The following is a 15,840-nucleotide window of genomic DNA, read 5'->3' as shown; positions in this document are numbered from 1 at the left end:
AGTCGAGTCCAGGGATGCTGCTGCTGCTGCCGAGCACCTGTTGACTGCTGCGGCTTATTGTTGCAGGCACGACGTGAAGTCAAGGGTTGAAGCGTCGCAGCCGCAGCTGGACGAGCATAACGATGCCAGGACATGCGCAGCAATGTTAGCTAGTCAGTTAGTTAGGCGTACACTTGAAACGCAACTCGAGCTTTAAACACCTTTTGTTAATACGCATCAGCACAAGTTTGTGTGTGGGTTAGTGCTCGGTGCTCGGTTAACACTTGTTAGCCTGGCAATAAGGCTCAGGTGTGCCAAAATAATATTCAAAAGCTATTCAAGTGCTGGCAATACGCACAATTATCCCCAGCGTATTACGCAATATACTTCAGGCCATGGGGCCTTATTGTATTACAACTCCAAACGTATCTGAGTAGTTTGAACTTGCAGCTGACGTCAAAGTTTTTGCCGCTTTGAAATATACTTAAAAAAAAGGGGCATATTAAAGTTGAGTTATGCTACTTTATGGGTGCGCCCAAAGCGTATATCAAAGTCGGTTGCACTCTCTCAGCTCTCAGTTGAATTTACATAATTGTGTCAGTGGCTGTGCGGTTTTGATAGCCAATGCTGCAGCTTTTGGCCTTTGTTGTCGCACTTACTGCATTCTACACACACACAAACACACACACACATACACATGCTCACCTTTGTTGTCTGCCGTTAACACGTACCATTTGCCAAAGGACTCAATCACAATCTAATTAGACCTGCTGATGGACGCTCAACAAAAACCTATTTATTTTCTTTCTTTGCTGTGATGTCTAGTATAGCAAAAGCATTTAAAACTTTGGCAAACACTTTGCTAATTTGCGCACTCAACGCTGCAAAAGTTTATAAATTTTAACTAGCATAAACTAAGTGCATTTAGTGCCACTTAAGGCTGCATAAATTTGTTAATTATGCTACACATAAATTAGCTGGCGCTTGAATTTTAGCTTGCAAGCTTTACTATATTATAGTTAATGTTATATACAGCTATAGAGAGTTTAATATTTGTTTCAGATACAAGCTAGAGTTTTTTAAAGTTTAAAATTCAAATAAACTATATAAAGCCATTTTTTGTATGATTTACTGCTTGAGATTTAAAGCAAAGTTGCATCATTGCATTTTGTATTTTACAACTTTAAATATTGTTGTTTTACTGAAATTTAAACAGGGGGCAACATCACATTTTGTTTGCCAAAATATCGAAAATCTTAACATTTAAAATTTAAGTGCAGTTTAATTCAGATGCATCTCATGAGTCTAAAGCGGCATAAAACTAAACTTGGACATCAATTCAGTTACAGCTTGAATATTTCACAGAAAGTTTATATATTTGCTTACTCATTTGTTCATAACATAGCTAAATTATTTTATAAAACATAAATATTTGTACTAGTTTAAATTGTGTTTACTACTCTATAATAAAATGCTATAAAAAAGTTTAATCGCATTTTTTCTTGCTAAGCTATGGCTTATCAAAGTTGGAAATTAAAAATACGATCAATTTTTGTTTTGCCATAACTTTGTTTATATTTATAATGAAAATACAGGTTTATAAGATTCTTTGTACTCCTCTGTCCACTTCAAGCACAAAATACATATAAAGCAAATGCAAAAGAAACTTAGCGCTGCAAAAATATAAATTATAATATGTTATAACTTATGCTGACCACTTGCTTACCCAAACGACTGCCTGGCAAGCCAATAGAATATTCTATCATATATTCTAGAAACGCAGCTATCATCCAAGGCACTAGCAAAATACACTTTTTCTAAATAACAATATATTATTATTTAAGAAAAATTTACTTTATGTACATAACATACCGTAAGTATGGCTCTTATCAATATTATAGACGTCACCAATACACTTAGCTCAATCAAGCATAGAAATATAATTATGCCTTTTATTTTTAATTCTTGTTGCATATGCAACAACAACATGCGTGATTCAGCTGCTGATAATTTAATATAAATTATGCCAATAATAATACCCAAGCACTTATAACAATTGTCCATGGCAAAAACTCCGCTTTTGAAACAACGTCTCTTGTTCGCTGTTCTTTTGATTTTAATAAAATTTTAACAAACAGCTGTCAATTTCTTTACTTTCCAGAGGAAAGTGTGATAAGTTTCGTATTTACATATGTTAAATAATTGTTATCAGTGAACTCCGCTGAGTTTACTGGCAATTTGTTTATGTTCCGCATTTGTTGTATTCTGAAATTTTGTATTTGATAAGCAACATTCCAAAAAGTATGTACAAGTTCCAGTGAACTTTGCAAATCGTACAAAATTTTTAGAGCAATCTGAATAAATTGCTTAACATTGAAATACTGGTTTTTATGAAGCAAAAATCTGTGAATAAAAAAGAAATAATGCTGCTGAGTTAGATTTTCTTTAATTTCTAATCGGTATTATTATTCTTTGCTCTCATTGAAGCAGCAGACTAAAATGTATTAAGAGCGTGTGGCATAGTGATAATAATTGTGTGCTTTACTAATAAATGATTACATAACAATTCAATTTAATTTATATTTGATTTGTCAATTTTATAGCACTGGGTTTTTCTACATTCCAAGATTTCCATATGAAAATTCCAAGCAATACCATGGTACCAATGGGTAGAATGTTGTTAATAGCTGTAACATTGTAAATTATTAGAAGCGTTTACAGAAATGAAAAGTTTTACTGCAAGCACTTACTAATTAATAATAAATAAATGCTGCCGGGAAACATATTGTACTCATGATTAAGCGAAGTCACTAACGGCTGAATCTGATTAAGGTATAACCAAGGCAATATCAATAGATAGCGTTCCTGCAAAGGCCAAAAGTTCGTTATAACAATTATTCATATTTCATATTATAATTCACATACCTTACGACAGCCATAGATCAGTGCAATAGTTACAGCAATATAGAGTGCAACATATAAGAATTTAGTCAAGTGCTTACTTAACTCACAAGAGTTCTCTGCTAAGTACACCGTAAGGTTAAGTATTTCGCCAATCAGACGAAGAACGCCAGTAAAAATTGCTAAAAATTTTAACGCATTTAAGCCACGCCCGTTCATCTTAGCTGAAGCGAACACCCTTTCTGTTTCCCAAGATTTGGCAATACAAATTCCCACCAATAACATAGTACTCATGGGAAGAAAGGTTCCAAAAACTGTAACGTTGTAAATTATTAGAAGCGTTTACAGAAATTTAAAGTTTTACTACAACAACTAACTTGTACGAAATATGAATGGATAAAAGTCGTCGTAAAACTCAACGTACTGTTCTTTAAATAAAGTCAGTGCCGGGTGAATCTGACAAAGGTATATCCAAGGCAGTAAGAATAGATAGCGTTCCTGCAAAGGCCAAAAGTTCGTTATAACAATTATTCATATTTAATATTATAATTCACATACCTTAAAACAGCCATAAATAAACGGAACAGTGACAGCAGCAAAGAGTGCAACATATAAGAAATGAGTCAAGTGCTTATTTAACTCACAAGAGTTCTCTGCTAAGCACTCTGTAAGCTCAACTTTCATAAGCGTAAATATTTTGGCCCTCAGTCGAACAACGCCAGTGTAAATTGCTAAGAATTTTAACGCCTTTAGGCTTAAAGCGTGGCTACGCTTATTCATCTTAGCTTAAGCGAACAACCTTTCTATTTAACTACACAAGCCGTACTGATTTGAAATAAATTATGTTTAATCTGAGATTGCTCTCAGGCTTAAAAAGTGAAGAGCGTGTGAGAGATAGTAATAACTAACGCTGATAAGTGGTTTCGTAATATAATTTTATTATATTTGATATGTCAATTTTATAAACAAAGACTCAGTTTTTTTGTACTCTCCAAGATTTGGCAATAAATATTCCCACCAATAACATAGTACTAATAGGAAGTAAGCGTTTAAGAACTGTAAAATTATAAATTATTAGGAGCGTATACAGAAATTAAAAGTTTTCTTGCAAGGACTTACCATAATCCACAAATTGTAACAGTAAGAAAAATAAATTGGCATGTCTATCGTATTCTTCTTTAATAAGAGTCAGTGCCGGGTGAATCTGAGCAAGGTATATCCAAGGCAATAAGAATAGATAGCGGTCCTGTAAAGGCCAAAAGTGCGTTATAACAATTATTCATGTTTAATATTAAGATTCACATACCTTAATACAGCCATAGATAAGCGCAATAGTGACAACAATAAAGAGTGCAACGTGTATGAAATTAGTCAAGTGTTTGGTCTCTTCCTTGCAGGAAACGGCTTCTAAACACTTTATAAGCTCAACTATCCAACGCGTATATATTTCGTCAATCAATCGAGCAACGCCAGTGAAAATTGCTAAAAATTTTAATGCCTTTAAGCCACGCCCATTCATCTTAACTGAATTTATTTTAAAGCAAACAACCTTTCTGTTTAACTACACAAGCCGTACTGATTTGAAATAAATTATTTTCAATCTGTGATTTCTCTCATTGAAGCAGCAGGCTTAAAAAGCTGAAGAGCGCTTGAGTGATAATAATAAATCATACTGATAAGTAGTTTCGTAATATAATTTATATTTTATATGTCAATTTTATAAACAAAGTGTCAGTTTCTTTGTACTTTCCAAGATTTGGCAATAAAAGTTCCCACCAATACCACAGTACTAATGGGAAGTACGCCTTTAAGAACTGTAAAATTGTGAATTATTAGGAGTGTATACAACAAGAGTTTTTCTGAAAAACTTACCAAAACTAACTAATTCTTTGTAAAAGAATTCGGGAAACCTATCGTACACGTTTTTAACCTCAGTCAGCATCCGGTGAATCTGACCAAGGTATAACCAAGGCAATAACAATAGATAGTGTTCCTGCAAAGACCAAAAGTTCGTTATAACAAATATTCATATTTTAAATTATGATTCACATACCTTAAGACAGCCATAGATCAGCGCAATAGTTACAGCAACAAAGAGTGCAACATGTAAGAATTTAGTCAGGTGCTTACTTAACTCACAAGAGTTCTCTGCTAAGCACTCTGTAAGCTTAAAATTCGTAAACGAAATTATTTCTAGAATCAGACGAGTTACGCCAGTGAAAATTGCTAAGAATTTTAACGCAATTAAGCCACACTTATTCATCCTAGCTAAATCTATTTTAAAGCAAACAACCTTTCTGTTTAACTACACAAGCCGTACTGATTTGAAATCAATCTGAGATTGCTCTCATTAAAGCAGCAGGTCTTAAAAAGTTGAAGAGCGTGTGAGAGATAGTAATAATTAATGAAAATGCGCTAAAACTTTATATTTTAATATATATAGCAAACACTTAAGCCATTCATTAGCTATTTGCAACAATAAGTTAAGTGCTAGAAGCTTCTGCTATAAACTTCTAAACTCTGTTAAGATCGTGTTAAGGTTTTCTAGATTTGTATAAGCCTGAACTGTAAAATTGTAAATTATTAGGAGTGTATACAAAAAAAATTGTTCTCCAATGACTTACCACAAGCAACTAATGGTTCGTAAAAGAATTGGGCAAACGGTAGTTTATTGTACTCTTCTTTAAGGAAAGTCAGCATCGGGTGAATCTCACAAAGGTATATGCAAGGCAATAAGAATAGATAGCGTTCCTGAAATTGCCACACGTTCATATTCATTATTATTCATATTTAATATTATGATATGCATACCTTAAGACTGCCATAGATAAGCGTATTAGTTACAGCAACAAAGAGTGCAACATATAAGAAATTAGTCAAGTGTTTGCTTATCTCTTCCTTACAGAAAGTTCCAAAACACATTAGAAGATCAGCTATAAAATCCATATATATATAACTTGAATCATACGAGCAATGCCCATTAAAATTGCTAAAAATTTTAATGTCTTTACGCCACGCTCATTCATTTTAGTTTATATTATTGCTTTTAAAAAGAACTGCTCTGTGCTATTACTCAAGCCGAACTGAATGGAAATAAAATAGATTTTAATGTTGGGCTGACAACGTTGAAATTGCCAAATCAGCTGCATGATGCTTTGACCTCGCTAGTTTGCTCGCTCAAAATAATTTACAAAATTAAGAAATTGCAAACAGTTAGGCTTTAAATTCAAATATATAACGGCTGCTTGCATCAAGCTTTTAACAGTGCCAATTTGAGCAGCTTAAGCTTTTCTGACAGCTGACACTGTTAAGAGCAAGCGCGCACAGTCTGAGCTCAAAACATTTTGAAAATATAGCTAGAAATAAATAAAATTCGATAAACAACATAAAAATAAACTTGCAAATGTGCACGCAGCGCAGCTTTGTTTAACTAAATAAAAACATGTATTTATTAAATTGTATTGGCAGCGCATTTCGAGCAAGAGAACCTGAGCAAGTGAGCTGAGGCAGTTGCTGGGCCGTTGCCGCTCAGTTGCGCGTAAGCTTTCGTGCCGTTGAGTTGTTGTCGACGGAAAGTCACAAGTCGTAATTGGAGCACGCGACGCCCACCCAAGAAAATTGGCTTAAAGACAGTTCAAATACGTTTAAACACACAAAGGGCTGCAAGTAGTCTGCCAAAATTTAAAGCTAACTTTTAGCAAGTGCAAGTTAAAATTGAAAATACAAGTGCAGCGTTTGGAAGCTTATCAAAAAAAAAGGTGCGGCAGTAAGTTAAGGTGTTGAAGCCAAAAAAAAAATAAGTAAAATGAAAAATTTTAGTTTACGGGGGTTGGAGTTTTGTGGTGCGTAGCGCATGCCGCTGCATTGAGCCCTTCATCCTAGCGCTTGCTCCAAGTCATGCGCAGTGGCGACAAAAACAGTAAACGGCTGTTTTTTGCTTTTCCCGCGCGACTTATTACAGGTTGACGAACTCGCCAAGTGCCGGCAGTGCAGCTAAAGCGATAACAGCGCTAAGTTCAACTCACTTTCATGATAAACTGCGGCATACGCAGCGTATACGCAATGCCAACTCAGTTCATACACTGTAGGCGTCTTAATTTGTTTACTTGCCCCACAATGGGCAATTGTAGTACCCACATACATCAGTGCTTAGCCATATTTGTTGGTTCTTAAGCGACTCTTTGCCTAGCACGCATTGGCACTTGAATCTGTAAATGGTTGGGGGCGTCTTTTTTATGAAGAATGCGCTAAACAATTTTTGTGTTATGAAAGTTGAGCAGCAATTTGATTACAATACTAAGCAAAAGCATAAATAATATACATCAAAATATTAATGCAAGCAAAAATGTTATAAGAAATTATTTTTCATAATAACGTATACTTGATTTTAACTTGGCTGCGAATTGGGTTTATAAATTAAGCATATGCTTTAATATAAAACATTAACTTAAGTAGCTAAATCAATGCAACTTTATAGCTAGTCAAGCACGTCTTAGTCATTAATTTTAGCCGTAACTGTAGCTGAGTTGGCTGCCAACTTCCGGGCCCAGCAAAATTGCATAGACATTAGCTAGCTAACCTTGATGATTTAAGTAAATTGCATAGTTTTTTTCTCTACTGCAATTAACAATGATTCAGTGAAGCGTGCAAGAATCAATTACAAATACTAAAGACGCTCAATGCTTAGCAACAAAATAAAACTCCAGTAAATGTGTCAAAAAATATACATAAAAGGCAAGAGAAAAAAGGTTTATTATATACCCAACTACCAACCGGTTCAATGTTTGCACAATTTGGTGGCTCTTTTTGCTATTTGTTGTTGTTATTGTCGCCAGACTAAAATATTACTGAATGGTGTGTGGCCTGGTGCTCTTGGTTCTCTCCATACGTTAAGCATACACAACGTGTGCCGCATTTATTTCTACCTCATTTGCTTGTTAATTTGAATTTCACAGCCGCATACACACACACACATGTGCATAAATATGTTTATATAGAAAATAGCTACAGTTGAAAAGCCGCAAAAAGTTACTGGCAGTTAAATTTCAGTTGGGTAAAAATAACAACTTGAAAATAAAAACAAATTGGTAAAGAAGTTTCTAAATTTCGCTAAAAATCAATAAATTTGCTTTTAGCTTATGACAAAAATATTCTGAACATTTTTATATATATAGCAGCTATGTTTATTAGATAATGTTGGTCACCCAAAAAGGTGCTTGCCACATTTGAAGGTCACTTCCGTTGTTGCCACCTGTGGTTGCGTTATTTGTGTAGCCTGAGCCTAACGGGCTTGTAGTAGGGCTCTCGTTCTAAATATGAAAAGTACACATGTACAAATTAATTAAGAGTTCTTGCTAAACGAGCACACTGCGCGAAATTCGAAGCAGAAGTTATGCATTGTTAATATTTAAGTAAGTTAAGAGTTCAAATTTCGTATATTATTGTTTTTCTTATATTTATTTTAAAGCTGCACTTAACTAACTTTATTATTAAGTTAATAAATTAAGTATAATAATGCTTATATTAATGTGTTTTAATTTTTATTTACTTGCAAATTGTTACATCATTTTCATATTTATTTTAAGCTTAATTATTTTGATTTTTTGGTCAAGTGTAAGTTTTTATTTTCTTTTGCTGTTTTGCTAAATTAACCGCTAAGCTGTTAAACCGTACTTTGGGTTTGCTGGCTTAGTCATTGAGCGACAGAGACAGACAATGAGGCAAGCAGGCAGCCGCAGCGCATAACGGTAAACAGTGTATGACCCTGGGCGTGCTACTTTAATTACAAGTACACGCACATCACGCATACGCCAAGTGGTGCGGTGTATGAGACGCGTGTGTATTTAGAAATTGACAAAATACAAATAATAAACAAAGCACTGCAGACTGAAGCGCTTGGGCATGCGATTTGGTGGTAACTGTGACAATCCCACGCCCAAAGATTCTGTGTCAAGTCCGTTTTGCAACAGTTGCAACTGCAACTGCTTTGTGTGGCAGTAATAAGGCAACCAATGGGGCTTCTTTTTGTTATAAACGGGCATTGCCCTGACAGCATAATTGCGCCCTCAAGCATGGCACTTAGGCACTCTTTGTTACAAAAACAACAACAAATTAACATAAAAAACAAACACAAACTGAAACAGAAATTGTCGTTAATTTGTAATGTTTGTTTGACTACGCGGCAAAGTGAAATTTGCTGTATATTATTGTTATTGCATTTATTATTGTTTTTTCTGGCTGTCGCTTTGTTAATGCAGCGCTAAACTTCGTGACGTTCAGTTAACACTCAAAGCCAAATAAAAAAAAGTTAAAAAAGCGTAACGTTTGTCTGCCCACGTTTTGTTGACCCCAGAACTTTCCAAGCGTGTTATGGCCCAAGCACACACTCACACTCACTCACATAAGTATGCGTATACTATATGCAAAAGTAATGCGAGTATGTGTTATATTAAAATAAGCAAAGCTCTTCAATTTTATTTATTTATGCGACGCAGCGAACGCAGCGCTTACCTTTCAATAAACAAACAAGTGAGAAGCTCAATGTTTAAACAACAATAAAAACATATTTTTATAACTATATGCAGAGGGCGGCCAAGCGACGAGAGAGTGAAGCGGCAAAAGTCAAAGACAGTAAATAATTAAAAATTAAAAATAGTAAAGGGTTGCAGCGTTTCTTATTGAAATATGCAGCAGACTTTAAAACAATTAGTGGCAGCTTAATTAACAAAGTTATGAAAGTTTGAGGAATCTTTTATGAACAATTGTTAGATAAACATTTAGTCAGTATATGGATAATCTCAGATTTTATTAAACGAAGTATGAAATACTTAACGAATATACTTAAAGCCAATCCGAAGTGCATTAAAAAAATGTTGTACATGTTATTTTTACTTTGTATATATAGTTTTAAACTATTAAAATTTAAATTTATGCTTACTAGAATAAGATAATAGATATTTAATATTATAGAAGTACTTATCGAGTTATTCTTACCTTATCCTTATTACCTACTCGACGAGTATTTCAAGAAAATTATTTATCCTGGATGATTACTTATAAACCCCAGGCTTAAATCAAGCTTAAAATACTTGATTTATTTGTACTTTTGTTTTTTACTGTGTGTGTGTGTGTGTAAATTTTGTTCTAATGTTAAGTTGAATTTTTTCCAAATTGACATCTAAGTTGATCTAAATGTTGTGGAGACAACACGTGCTCAAATATAAATTTTTATAATTCGTGTATCGCAGATACAAAATGCCCAACATCAAGTTGCAATCATCGGATGAGCAGATCTTCGATACTGACATCCAAATTGCCAAATGCTCAGTCACCATACGCACCATGTTGGAAGACTGCGGCATGGATGAGGACGAGAGCGCCATTGTGCCATTGCCGAATGTGAATTCGACAATTTTGCGCAAGGTGCTAATCTGGGCCAATTATCACAAAGACGATCCAGAGCCCACCGAGGAGGATGAGACTAAGGAGAAACGTACAGACGATATAAGCACATGGGATGCCGACTTTCTAAAAGTTGATCAGGGCACACTCTTTGAGCTCATCTTGGCGGCCAATTATCTGGATATCAAGGGCCTGCTGGAGCTAACATGCAAGACCGTGGCCAATATGATTAAGGGCAAAACTCCCGAGGATATACGCAAGACGTTCAACATTAAAAAGGATTTCACTCCCGCCGAGGAGGAACAGGTGCGCAAGGAGAACGAGTGGTGTGAGGAGAAGTAAACTATAACAAACTTTAATACACATATATTATCAATGGTTTAAACAATTGGACTGGGCTTGCAACATAATGGAGACTAAGCCTATTGACAAATTTTACTCTTGCAAGCAGCAAAATGCTGCAGTTTTATCTATGTCTATGTTAAATTACACTTTTGCATAATCAACAACAATTTTATCTTGAAAACCAAATGTAATTTAATTGTATAAGCATACTCAATAAAGATTAATCAATCGGTGTCTAATTAATATAAATAGTTAAGTCTTGTTAGAACACTTTAAGCTTTGAAAGTTATGAAAGTTTGAGCTGCAATTTGGGCAACTGGTAAGTTGGTAAACTAAACTTAGAAGACTTATTATATTACTAGTATATAATCTATGCTAACAATAAGTAAAGCCCCAAATAATGCCTACAATGCAAGCTTGACCAAATTTCCTTTGTATTGTCAAAGTATAAAGTTCAAAAAAAGTTGTCCTAACTGGTCGATAGCTCTAACTAGAGCGCTTTCATGTGAAGGATGTCGGCTGGACAATAGTTTGTTTTTTTTATTGTTAATGGCTTGAGTTTTAAGTTAATGCGCTGTGTGTGGCAGGCAAATGTGCAAATTGCATGCGAGCAGGCATTCGTCATTGTTGCCACTGCGCTCGCCCGCCCGCATCCTGTGGCAAAGTCTAATCTGAATACGCCTGGGTGCAGCGCAAACAAAACTTTTTGGAACAACAATGAGCCAAGCACAACAATAGATTTTATAGCTGCCTTTCCGCAGCAAGGATAGACGGCACTTAACCTACTTTATTTTGGTTGGGCTATGTCTTGGCTTTTGACAAGCGCTTGCGGGAAGCTAAGTATGATCTCATGTCAGCCCAAAAAATATGTATGTGACCTAGTTGTGTCTGAGCTGAGCAAGCGCTCGAGTTTTTGGGGGTTGATGTGTGTTAAGTTAACAATTACAAGTTATTGATTTTTAACGCTTCTTACTCTCTTAATTACAGTTGCAACTACAACAAACCACTGCCAAAGAAAAGACTGAACCCTGGACCAAATATAACGAGGAATTTTTTCAACACCCATAGCTGGATATGTGCTAAACGTTTAAAAGCATCCAAGCCCTAGCAATGTTTCTGCCTGTGAAATCAAATCAGTGAGTAAACAAGCTGAGCAAACAACCCTCAGTTCAGCACAACCCCCAACAGCGTCAAGCTGCCGCCACCGCCGCCACAAAAGCGACCTTCATCATCGTCACGCAGACAAATTTGATTTACAGCAAACGCTCAATTTGCCTGTCTGTCTGACTCTTGATAACACGTATACGTATTTCAACTTTATTTGCAGCTCCGCCGAGGCAAGTGGCAACAATGAGGATGTTACCACCACTAGCAATAATTCCACACAAACACCCAGCGATCTAAGCCCACCGGGTCCCAATGAGGAGGTGCTGCCCCAAGCGCATCACCAGAATCCGGGACATTGCATTGCCTCATTCGCTGCCATTAATCAAATGCGTACGAATGCGCAGGTAAGAGAGAATCTTTGACAAGCTGCATTTTAAGAGATTGAATCATTGAGCAGCTGCATTTAAAATTTAAGCATTTAAAAGTAGTAATTTTTACTTATTACTTGTTTGTATGCTATGCAACAAATGAATTTTGTATATTATTGCTTATCATTTTGATTTAAATTTTGCTGCTTTGCTTTCTTGCCGCTCTAATTAGCATATTAAATAGCAATTGTCTTTATACTTTTAACCCATGGCTTGTTAAAAATTATATTAATTTATTTATTCATTCATGGCGTTTTTTGTGTTTGTGACATTCAAACCAATTAAGTGTTGCCAACGCATAATTAAGCATACATGGTTATAGTTTAGGCGTAATTTAGGCGTTTGCGTGATTGAGAGAAAGACTGCGGTGCGGGCGCACATGGCGTATGCATAATTTGCTTATGCCAAATTAATTGCCCGCCCAGAGGGCAGCTCACCCAAGTGCTGCCTAAATGGCGCTTAGTGTTTGAAAAAAGTAAAGCCCAAAAATAAAGCATGACGTACGCTTTAATAATTACATAGTATAAAGTTGAATATACACGTTGTATATATAAATATCAAGTTGGGGGTGCACTGACTTGGCAAGTGCTGAAGTAATTTATTGAGTGGCATTGAGGCTTGGCAGTCACGTCTGGGCTGTCAAGTTGAGCTGCTGCAGTTAGCAGGATGCAGGCACAGTGGTGTGCAATTAAGTAAAAAAGTAATCGATAACTTAAACAAGTTTATCAAACGAATTGAATAGTTTTTAATTATGGGGCAACACTGTGCGCAGTACTTATAGCTGCCAGGACATGTCCATGTTTAATCGCTTTATATATGCTCCCATCCGCTCTTACAGCTCTGCGATGTGCGCCTGGAGGTCGGTGGCGACACCATTAATGCGCATCGCGTGGTGCTGGCATCCGTTTCGCCCTATTTCTATGCCATGTTCAACGGTAAGTACTGCAGCCAGCCCCCCAAGGCTTAAAGTCTAATGCACTGTTTTGCCAGATGACATGCTGGAGCGCACGCAGGGTTTGGTGCGTCTGCATGATGTGGACAGCGCTGCGCTGCGCCAGCTCATTGACTACACCTATACGGGTGAGATTACTATAACGGAGCAGAATGTGCAGGTGCTGCTGCCTGCGTCGGGACTGCTGCAAATGCATTCGGTGCGTGATGCCTGCTGCAAGTTCTTGCTGCGTCAGCTGCATCCCACCAACTGCCTGGGCATACGCAGCTTTGCGGATGCGCATTCCTGCAAGGAGCTGCATACGCGTAGCCACAAATATGCGCTGCAGAATTTCCAGCAAGTTGTAGGCACCGAGGAGTTTCTGCTGCTGCCGTTCGAGGAGGTTAAGGAGCTGATTTCCAATACACAGCTTAACATAAGCTCCGAGGAGCGCGTGTTCTCGGGCGTTATAAGCTGGGTTAAGCATGATCTTGCCGTGCGCCGCCAGCATACAGCGGAGCTGATGTCACATGTGCGCTTGCCGCTGGTTAATCGCGATTTTCTAATGAGCTGCGTTGAGGCGGAAACGCTTATGCGCGACGACAGCGAGTGCAAGGAGCTGCTGCTGGAGGCCATGAAGTATCATTTGCTGCCGGAGCAGCGCAGTCTTATGGGCAGTCAGCGCACACAGGAGCGGCGTCCCGAGGGCATGAAGCCCTACATCTTTGCCGTGGGCGGTGGCAGTCTCTTTGCCATACACAACGAGTGCGAGGTGTACAATCCACGTTGCAACAGCTGGTCACCAGTGGCGCCCATGCTCTGGCGTCGCTCACGCTCTGGTGTAACCGCTTTACACAAGCAGCTGTATGTAGTGGGTGGCTATGATGGCGTCAGCGATCTGGCCACAGCTGAGAGCTATAATCCCTTGACTAACAAATGGAGCAACATCACGCCCATGGGCACCAAGCGCAGCTGTTTGGGCATTTGCGCGTATGATGGTCTAATCTTTGTTTGTGGTGGCTACGATGGCGCCTCCTGTCTAAGCAGCATGGAGCGCTACGATCCCTTAACAGGCATTTGGAGCTCTTGCCCTGCCATGAGCACGCGTCGACGCTATTGCCGTCTAGCTGTGCTGGAGAATCAAATTTATAGCTTGGGTGGTTTTGATTCCACCAACTATCAGTCCAGCGTGGAACGCTTTGATCCACGCGTCGGACGCTGGCAGCCTGTGCCCAGCATGACTGCCAGACGCAGCAGCTGTGGTGTTGCCTCCACAGATGGACATCTATACTGCATAGGCGGCAATGATGGCACCATGTGCATGTCCAGCGGCGAACGCTTCAATCTGCGACGCAACTGCTGGGAGCCCATTGCAGCCATGCACTCCAGGCGGTAACCACAACCATATATATATATATATATATTTAGCTTAATTCAATTATCATTGCAGCTCCACGCATGAGGTTGTGGATGTGGAGGGCGTGCTCTATGCGCTGGGCGGCAACGATGGCAGCTCGTCGCTCAACTCTGTGGAACGCTATGATCCGCGCCTGAACAAATGGAGCGTGGTCAATGCTATGGTAGCGCGTCGCAGCTCTGTGGGCGCTGCTGTGCTGGAATGTTTCCATCTGGAGCGTGGACTGGTGCAGACGACGAACTTATGACCTCCACTCAGCAGCATCAGCGAATCTTTCGCCGCTGCTACAGCGAGCGCCGCTAGCAGCAGCAGCAGCAGCTCTGCCAACAATAACAGCAGCAGCAACAGCAACAACAATGGGACACTGACCGTGCCCAGTCGCGCCGAGGCCGCTGCCTTCACTGCCAACATAGCGCTCAGCAGCTCGGCGCCCTCGGCCAGCTCCACGCTGCGTCGCCATCGACGCGAGACGCCGCTGCTGGCTGAAAGTCGACGCTCCAATAGCAATGCTAGCAACAGCAGCAGCAGCGCCGGCAGCGGCAGCGATACGAAGGCGCCAGCGACTGCCTGATCCTGGTCTATGTGCGCCAAGCGTCAGCCCTAAAATACTACTAAACACACAATTTATATACAAAGCTAACCCCACGCGCCTATGTCAGGAATTTGATAGATTGTTCCAGTTGGTTATTACAGTTAGTAGTTATATACTAACTATATTATATATATATATGGATACATATTACGAAATGTTGATTGAATTAAGCAGGCGGCAACTCATTGCTCAAGCAAACAAACAAACACACTCAGAGTAGCTGTGAGTGCATGGATTCAAATGAATGAATCGTATAATGAAGTGCACTTGATTAAATTAAATTTTTATAAAAGCGCAACAGATCAAAAGTGAATTAAAATACAAATGTGTACAAATTCAGTTAACGAATTAAGTGTTAAGCATTTGCATTAATTGAATCATTATTTAACTCATTTGTATATATTCAAACTCAAGCGAGTTGAAAGTCTAGAAATATTTTAAAGTGAATTTTAAATGATTCGAAATTGAATCCAAGCACTCACAGCTACCAACGTTACACACACACACATACACACAGACACATAAGTATCTAGTCAAGATCTCTTACAAATTTCTACATTTTGCATACAAACGGCAATTGCCAGCCTATGATGAAGACGTTGAGCTACCAAGTAAACACTAAAGGAACCTAATTCTGCCTACAATTTACATTAAATCGTCTATACATATTGCAAAAGGATATATGCATAAAGCATAAATTATATATACTTATACACCCAAACTTATGTACTATTCTTAT

General features: G+C 38.1%; 2 protein-coding genes across 2 annotated transcripts; both read left to right on the top strand.

The window, feature by feature from the left end:
• Window positions 1-6,424: 6,424 nt before the first annotated feature.
• Window positions 6,425-15,763, top strand: LOC108596475 (kelch-like protein 17). Its single transcript, XM_017982236.1, has 6 exons — window positions 6,425-6,638; window positions 11,614-11,762; window positions 11,954-12,137; window positions 13,000-13,096; window positions 13,152-14,484; window positions 14,543-15,763. The coding sequence occupies exons 2-6, from the start codon at window positions 11,737-11,739 to the stop codon at window positions 14,754-14,756; spliced, it is 1,854 nt and encodes a 617-aa protein (XP_017837725.1). The 5' UTR covers window positions 6,425-6,638; window positions 11,614-11,736; the 3' UTR covers window positions 14,757-15,763.
• Window positions 10,036-10,854, top strand: LOC108596477 (S-phase kinase-associated protein 1). The gene has a single exon (XM_017982239.1). The coding sequence runs from the start codon at window positions 10,135-10,137 to the stop codon at window positions 10,621-10,623; it is 489 nt and encodes a 162-aa protein (XP_017837728.1). The 5' UTR covers window positions 10,036-10,134; the 3' UTR covers window positions 10,624-10,854.
• Window positions 15,764-15,840: the final 77 nt, after the last annotated feature.

Source organism: Drosophila busckii, chromosome 2R, assembly GCF_011750605.1.
Source record: "Drosophila busckii strain San Diego stock center, stock number 13000-0081.31 chromosome 2R, ASM1175060v1, whole genome shotgun sequence".
In the NCBI taxonomy this organism is placed as follows: Eukaryota; Metazoa; Arthropoda; class Insecta; order Diptera; family Drosophilidae; genus Drosophila; species Drosophila busckii.
This window is presented reverse-complemented; position numbering and strand designations above follow the sequence as displayed.

Bases quoted from the DNA above. Each gene is read 5' to 3' on its own strand.
- LOC108596477 (XM_017982239.1), top strand. From the start codon at position 10,135: ATGCCCAACATCAAGTTGCAATCATCGGATGAGCAGATCTTCGATACT.
- LOC108596475 (XM_017982236.1), top strand. From the start codon at position 11,737: ATGTTTCTGCCTGTGAAATCAAATCA. The intron at 12,138-12,999 runs GTAAGAGAGAAT...CCGCTCTTACAG, and splicing joins AAATGCGTACGAATGCGCAG to CTCTGCGATGTGCGCCTGGA. The intron at 14,485-14,542 runs GTAACCACAACC...TTATCATTGCAG, and splicing joins GCAGCCATGCACTCCAGGCG to CTCCACGCATGAGGTTGTGG.